The sequence below is a fragment of the Miniopterus schreibersii genome (assembly GCF_964146895.1).
Source record: "Miniopterus schreibersii genome assembly, chromosome: X".
Classification (NCBI taxonomy): Eukaryota; Metazoa; Chordata; class Mammalia; order Chiroptera; family Miniopteridae; genus Miniopterus; species Miniopterus schreibersii.
In genome coordinates, this window is record NC_138104.1 from 66,648,092 (window position 1) to 66,655,992 (window position 7,901).

General features: G+C 44.7%; 1 protein-coding gene across 1 annotated transcript; it reads left to right on the top strand.

The window, feature by feature from the left end:
* Positions 1-6,306: 6,306 nt before the first annotated feature.
* Positions 6,307-7,692, top strand: LOC308550994 (melanoma-associated antigen 8-like; the record flags this gene model as incomplete). Its single annotated transcript, XM_081125393.1, has 1 exon — positions 6,307-7,692. One exon carries the CDS (start codon positions 6,307-6,309, stop codon positions 7,690-7,692), a length of 1,386 nt encoding a protein of 461 aa, XP_080981519.1.
* Between the last annotated feature and the right edge of the window lie 209 nt (positions 7,693-7,901).

Consider the following 7,901-nt stretch of genomic DNA (forward strand, 5'->3'; position numbering starts at 1 on the left):
CAGCCTGTTTAACAAATGGTGCTGAGCAATTGGATCTTTATAGGCCAAAACAAACAAACAAACAAACAAACAAACAAACAAGCAAATAATAAGAAGTTGACATCAGACTTACACCTTATATAAAAGTTAACATAAAAATAATAACTAACATAGCTGTAAAACAGAAAACTATAAAACTTTTCCAAAAAAATAGAAGAAAATCTTCAGGGTGTAAGACAAAATGAAGAGTTCTTACAACCTGACACCAAAAGCATGATCCATAAAAGTAAAAAAAAAAAATTAGACTTTATCAATATTAAAAACCTTTGTTCTATAAAATACACTGTTAAGTGGTTCAGAACACAAGATACAAACAGAGAGAAAATATTTGCAAATCACATATCCAATAAGGCACTAGAATCTAGGATATATAATGAACTCTCAAAACTCAACAGTAAAAAATAAATTAAAAACCCAAGCAATACAATTAGAAAACAGGCAAAAGACATGAGCAGACATTTCACTGAACAGAATGTGCATATGGCAAAAAAACACATGAAAAGATGTTTAACATCATTTCCATTAATGAAATGCAAATCAAAATCACAATGAGATATTGATATACGCCTATCAGAAGGGCTAAAATAAAAAATTGTGACAACAAATGCTGGTGAGGATGTAGAGAAACTAGATCACTCATATATTGCTTGTGGGATACAAAATGGTATGGCCACTCTGGAAAACAGTTTAGCAGGTTTTTATAAAACTAAATATGTGACTACCATATGATCCATACATTCCTGGGCATTTCCCCAGAGAAATAAGAGCTTATTTTCACCCAGAGCCTGTACATGAACATTCAAAACAGTTTTATTCATAAGAGCCAAATATCTGAAACAATTCAGATGTCCTTCAATAGGGCAAAGGTCAAACAAACTATGGTGCATATATACCATAGAATACTACTCAGCAACAAAATAACATGAACTATTGATACATACAACAATGACATAGATGAATCTACAGAGAATAATGTTAAGTGGAAAAAGCCAATCCCCAAAACTTACATACTGTCCAATTAAATTTGTAATATTCTAGAAATGACAACAGTATATAAATGGATAACAGATGAATGGTTACCAGGGGTTAAAGGGAGGGTGTGTAGAGGAAAGAGGGAGGAGGAAGTGTTCATAAATGGGTAACATGAGGGATTCTTGAAATGATGAAAATGTTCTCTATCTTGACTATGCCCATGTCAACATCTCAGTTGTGATATTACACTACTACAGTTTTATAGTATATTACCATTAAGGGGAGCTGGCTAAAGGACACAACACTCTCTTTTCATTATTTCTTACCACTGAATGTGAGTCTACAATTATCTCAAAATAAAAAGTTTAGTTAAAAAAATTAAAACCCACTCTGGTCGAGTGGCTCAGTTGGTTGGAGCATTGTCCCATACACCAAAGGGCTGTGGGTTCAATTCCCAGTCAGGGCACATACCTAACATACTTACATTGCTGGGTTGATCCACACAGTCAGGGCAACTGATTGACGTTTCTCTCTCACATCTCTCTGTCTCTCTCCCTCTCCCTCTCTGTCTCTCTGTCTTTCTGTCTCTCTGTCTCTCCCTCTCTGTCTCTCTCTCTCTCTCTCTGTCTCTCTCTCTCTGTCTCTCTGTCCCTCCCTCTCTCCCTCCCTCCTCCCTCTTCCTCTTTCTCCCTTCCTCTCTCTCAAATCAATAAAAATAATATCCTTGGGTGAGGATTAAAAAATTTTTTTTAATTAAAACCTGAAACAATATATGCATCCCTATGTTCCTTGCAATGCTATTTACAATAGCTAAGATTTGGAAGCAGCCCAAGTGCTCACTAGTAGATAGATGGATAAAAAAGCTGTGGTATACATTTAAACAATTGAATACTACTCAACCTTAAAAAGGAAGAAAATCTTTCCTTTGCAACAGCATGAATGGACCTACGGGATATTAAGCTAAGTGAAATAAGCCAGTCAGAGAAAGACACATGCTTTCACTTATATGTGGAATCTAATGAGTGAAATATACAAATAAAATAGAAACAGACTCATTGATACAGAGAACAGACTGACAGCTGTCAGAGTGGAGGGGGCTTAGGGTGCTGAGTAAAAGAGGTGAAGTGACTAAGCCCCCCAAAATAGACACAGACAACAGTATGGTGATTATCAGAGGGAAATGAGGGAGGGGACCAGTAGAAGAGGTTAAAAGGTGGATAAATGGTGACTGAATGAGACTTGACTTTGGGTGGTGAACGCAATACAACACAATATACATGATGACTTGTTATAGAAGACTTGAAACACAGAATTCTTTTAATTCTACTAATTCTACTAATTCTACTAATCAATGTAACCCCAATAAATTCAAAAAAAATTTCTCTGCAACTTACTGCTTGCACTGGGAATGAACCACTTATTGATTTTATTTTAATAATCACTATTGGTGTACCCTGTAGGTATAAGATTTGGCTTCCACACTGTCAGACATTTCTCAGGAGCCAGACTTCAAAGATTTCACAGATAGTCCTGAGGTCTTTGGCTTTGCTCTGAGGTTACTGGCTGCCCAAGTCATCACTCGAGGTGGTGAATTTTTCTACATTGTCTTGGTGTTGTTCTGGACAATTTTTATTCAGTTCCTCATTTGGTCTATGATAATGGCCACATAATGTTGGCCTTCTAGCTTTCTTCGGTTTTCTTGAAGGGGTAGGAATTTTTGGAAAGGCTCTTTTCCTTGAACTCCCTTAAAGGCATCTTTTTACCTCCATGGTTGTCTTGGGCACCTGGAAGAACAACAGGGTGAGCACAGAAAGACATTGGTTTGGGAGAAGATAGTGAAGATGGAAGGAAAGAAAGCTTAATGAGGAAAAGTGGGGGCTGAGGATGGGGTCTGCCAAGCAAGAACAGGGAGTCTTGGGGAGGTGCCACTGAAGAAGAGTTGAAAAAGTTTGGGTGTGGTCTTTCATCCTTGACATTGGACATAGGTTGACGGGGTTTCTTTCTCTTTTACTTTCTTTTGGTGCTTGGGATTGGTTGTTTCATAACTGTGTTAAGAGTTTGTGGTTTCTTGGCCACCTTTACCATGTCAAAATTTCTCAGGGATCTACCTCAGGCCTGGGGAATATATGCTTTTCTCTAGGACAATGAGGAGCTGCTCCCCCTAGGCTTTCATTAGTCACCAAGGCTCTCCTCCAGCCAATAGTAGCCCTGCGCGAGAAGCTTAAACATCACAAAGCACCATCCCCACACCTCCATGGGGGAGGGGAGGAGGAGTCCAAGATGCTTTGGTAAGATAAAAGGGATATTTCCTTAGCACTCCTAAAGAGCCTTCTCAAATTTATTGACCCCATGTTCAATTCTGGTGGATCACATGGTAGGACGATGATGTTTCCTCAAAACCTTTCCTTAGGTCATTCATTTCAGTGGTTCATTGTTCTTTCTCACCCTAAACCATTGGTTAGTTTTTCTACGTCTTACCTAAAATCCTTTCAAAGTAATGCAATTGTCTCTGTGGAGATGTGAATCATCCTACTTTCCTGTTACAGGTTGCTCTTATTCACCTTGAAAACAACTAACTTCTTGGCTACTACCAGATAAATTCTCCATCTCACCCCCTTTTCCCACTGTGTATGTGGCTCTCTCTAGTTTTCTGTTTTCAAGGTTGAAATCACTGCCTTTAGGCTATCTTCAGTGAATAGAGTTGCTCAACTGGTTATTTTAGGCTTGTTTAAATCTTGGGGGTGATGTTGATCTTAGTAGGTGTAATACCTAGACTTAGGTTTTAATAGTATAGGGTGAATGAGGCAGTTATTTAAATTCTGAAAGTTGGGCTTCATGTTTGTATGTAGAAAACTCCACCTCCCCTTGCCCCCACCACCTCAGGGAACTCAGGGAGTCAGACCCTTGGTCTGAAGTTTGTAGAGTCAGGTCCATAGAAGACAGAGGGCCCAGGCTCTGTCAAAGTATGGATCAGAGGGAGGGCTAAAGGACCCTATGGAATCCATCTCAGCCCCTACCATCAAGCTTGGAAATTGCTGGGCCTGGCAGCCTGATGTGACACCCACTGAATTCCCCCAGAGGACTCGGGGCAGTGAAATCTTGATCTGAGGAGTACGGTCGTGGGTCAACAGAGGGAGGATACCAGGACCTGCCAAGGCCCAAGGTGAGGAACACTAAGGAGGACCCTGGACCCCAGAATCAGACTTAAGAGCTCCCTAGGAAGGATGACGACTACACATGACTTCTGCATCTGGGTCTCAGAGAGTTTGAAGGCTTGGTGTACGGAACGGGACCTTAGATATGCAGAGAGCGGGCCCAGGTCCTGCCAGAGTCAAGGTGAGGACATTGAGGGAACAGTAAAGGGACCCTGGACCCCACAACAGAGGAGGCCCCACCGAAGCCCGCCCCTGCTGTCAGCTCTGGGAGTCCCCATGGCGGGATTACCAAATGCGGCATTTCCTGACTTCCACATCCGGGTCTGAGAGAGTCCAAGGATTCATTGTAAGGAACAGGGCCTAAGGTCAGCAGAAAGAGGGCCAAGGATCTGTCAGAGTCAATATGAGGATAGAAGAACCTGGGACCCCACAACATAGGGGACCGCATGGAAGCCCACCCCTGCTGTCAGCTCTGGGAGTCCCCAGGGCTGGATGACCACACGCGGTGTTTCTTGACTTCCACATACTGGGTAGGAGAGACTCCTGAAGACTTGGTATAAGGGAAAGGGCCTCAGGTTCACAGAGGTGTTGGGGCAGGCCCTGCTTGAGTCAAGGTGAGGGCACAGAAGGAAGACTAAGGGGCCTTGGATCCCAGAACACTCAGTCTTAGGAGCCTCCAGGGCAGGAAGACCACATGGCGTCAGAGAGATTTTGGAGGTTTGGTTCCTGAAGGAAGGCCTCAGGATGGCAGTGGGAGGACCTAGGTTGTGCCAGGATGGAAAGGGAAGATGGAGGGAACTTGGACTACAAAGTAGAGTAAGCCTGGGAGGCCCCAATGCAGGATGACCACAGGGGTGTTTCTTGACTTCTTCATCCTGGTCTAAGCGATACTGGGGGCTTAGTATGAGGAGAGGGCCTCAGGTCAGCAGAGGAAAGGTCAAGGTCTTGCCGGGAGTCAAGGTGAGAACACATAGGGAGAACTATGGGACCCTGTCCCCAAGAACAAAGGGGATTTCGCAGAAACAGTCTCCTGCTGTCAATCCTTGGTAGCTTCAGGTGGGGGTGGGGAAGTGTTTGAGAATGTGATGTTTCCTGACTTCTTACTTGAGCATCTGAGGAAGGTGAGGCTTAACCACAGAGGGCTGTACTCACGGATGCAGAAGGAAGAGGTCCAGGCCTTTTGAGGAGTCATGGTAAGGACTGTGAGAGAAGATTGAGTGAACTCACAGGATAATGTATGGAAAGCGAGCCCTCCCTGCAACTTCTTTCAGTCATGAGAGAACGTGAAGTGGTGTGGCTGCATTAGGTGGTCCCTCATTTTCATCTTTGATCTCACATAAAGGTAAGACCTTTGTTTAAAGAGGGGAAACTCAGGTAAACAGAAAGAAGCCTTGCCAAGCATCAAGGTGATGACTGAGAAGACCCCACATCCCACTGAGATGCACTCCACAGAGATGCAGCCACAGCTTACTGTTCCCCTGGAAGCCCTGCTCAGGTGTGGCTAGATATAGGATTCTCTCACTTCATTCTGTTCAGTCTCAGGGATATGTGATCTTGTTCTGACTTTTGCCTCAAACCAGCAGAGGGGTGGACCCCAAGCTCTGCCAGAAATAAGTTGAGGACCATAAGTGAACACACAGGGGACCAGTACCCCAGAACAAAGGGTACCTCTCAGAGTCTGCCTCACAAAGTCCTCACAAAGCTCTGTGAGCACTGGGAGCCTGGGACTGTGTTTGCAGCCTGCACCCTAAGGGGCTACTTTATTTCCTCTTACAGGGGCACCAGAAACTGGAAGGCAAAGGTCTTGATGTGAGGCACATACCCTCAAGTCACAGAGCAGAAGAGGCCTAGGTGGTGCCAGCAGTCAAGGTGAGGTGCATAACCTGAGTGTGTCCCCAAGGTCTCCCCCATCTCAAAACAGACCGGATCCCACAGCACCCAACCCCACTTCACCCTATTGTCAGCCCCAGAACCTTGAGAGTACTGACGGCACCCTGAGGAACAATCTCACTTCCTCATTCAGAATCCTAGGAGACAGACTTCCCCAGAGGAGAGACCTCTGTGAAGCCCAAAAGCACCCCTAAAGAGGAGACCTGTAAGTTGCCTTTGTCAGAGCTGCCAAAGGTGTGTTTCTTAGCTGATGCCACTCACACTTGCTTTCTCTCCCAAGCCCGTGGATCTCATCGCCCACCTCCTGTTCATATTCCTGCCAACAAGAGTCATCATGCTTCCTACTCCAAAGTATTGGTGCTACATGCGTGAAGAAGGCCTTCAGTCCCAAAGTGAGGCACAGGGCCACTTGGGTGGACAGATTCCTGAGACTAAGGCGGAGGAAGCCATTTCCTTCCTCTCCAGCTCCTGCCTTTCCTCTCCCTCTTCCTCTTCTTCCTCTACTTCCTCTTCCTCCTCCTCCTTTTCCTCCTCTTCCTCATCCTCCTCTTTTTCCTCTTCTTCTTCATGCTGTTGTTCCTGCTCTTCCTCCTCCTCTACCTCTTCCTCCTCTACTTCTTCTTCTTCCTCCTGCTCCTGCTCTTCCTCCTCCTATGCTTCTTCCTCCTCTTCTTCCTCCTCCTCTTTTTCTCCCCTTTCCTCCTCCCACTGTCAGATAACAGGAATCATGAAGGTACATGCTGATCCTGCTAAGGCACCACATCCCCTCCAGCTTCCTCAGAGTGGCTACTTCTCTCCCACTGTTATGGCAGTGACTCCTTCAATAAGATCATGTAAGGGCTTCAGCACCCAGGAAGAGGAGGGGCCAAGCATTTCCCAAGCTCTGCTAGACACTGGACCCTTGCTTAGAGATGCTATAGAAGATAAGGTTGCTGGTCTGGTGGGGTTCTTGCTCCTCAAGTACAGAACAAAGGAACCAATCACAAAAGCAGAAATGTTGAGTAGTGTCATCAAAGAATACCAAGATCACTTCTTTGTGATCTTTAACGAAGCATCAGAGTGCATGCAGTTGGTCTTTGGCATTGATGTGAAGGAAGTGGATCCTACCAGCCACTCTTATGTCCTGGTCACCACCTTGGGCCTCACCTGCAATGGGATGTTGAATGATGAGCAGAGTGTTCCCAAGACCGGCCTCTTGATAAATATTCTGGGTGTGATCTTCATGAATGGCAACTGTGCCCCTGAGGGGGTCATCTGGGAAGTACTGAGTGTTATGGGGGTTTATGATGGAAGGGAGCACTTCATCTACGGGGAGCCCAGGAAGCTCATCACCAAAGATTGGGTGCAAGAACAATACCTGGAGTACCGACAGGTGCCCAACAGCAATCCTGCATGCTATGAGTTCTTGTGGGGTCCCAGAGCCCATGCTGAAACCAGCAAGATGAAAGTCTTGGAGCTTTTGGCCGAGGTCAATGATACCATCCCCATGGCCTTCCCTAACTGCTATGAGGAGGCTTTGAAAGATGAGAAAGAGAGATCCCAAGCCAGAGCTGTTGTCAGTGAGAGTGGGGCAGCCAGGACCAGGGTCTGGGCCTATTCTAGAGCCACATCCAGCAGCTTCTCTTGCTCTAAGTGAAGCCTGAGGAATATTTTTCACTCTGATTTTGAACCAAGCGGTCACTGTTCTAAGTAGTGGAGAAGCAGAATAGGAACTGGGAGAATTTAGTATATAACAGCTTTGTGTTCCTGTTCTATAAGGGTGGTTTGGAGATATTTTTTCTTTTTTGAATTTTTCAGATGTTTTTATTTATTTATTTTTAATTTTAAGGATTAGCCTCTTTTTTT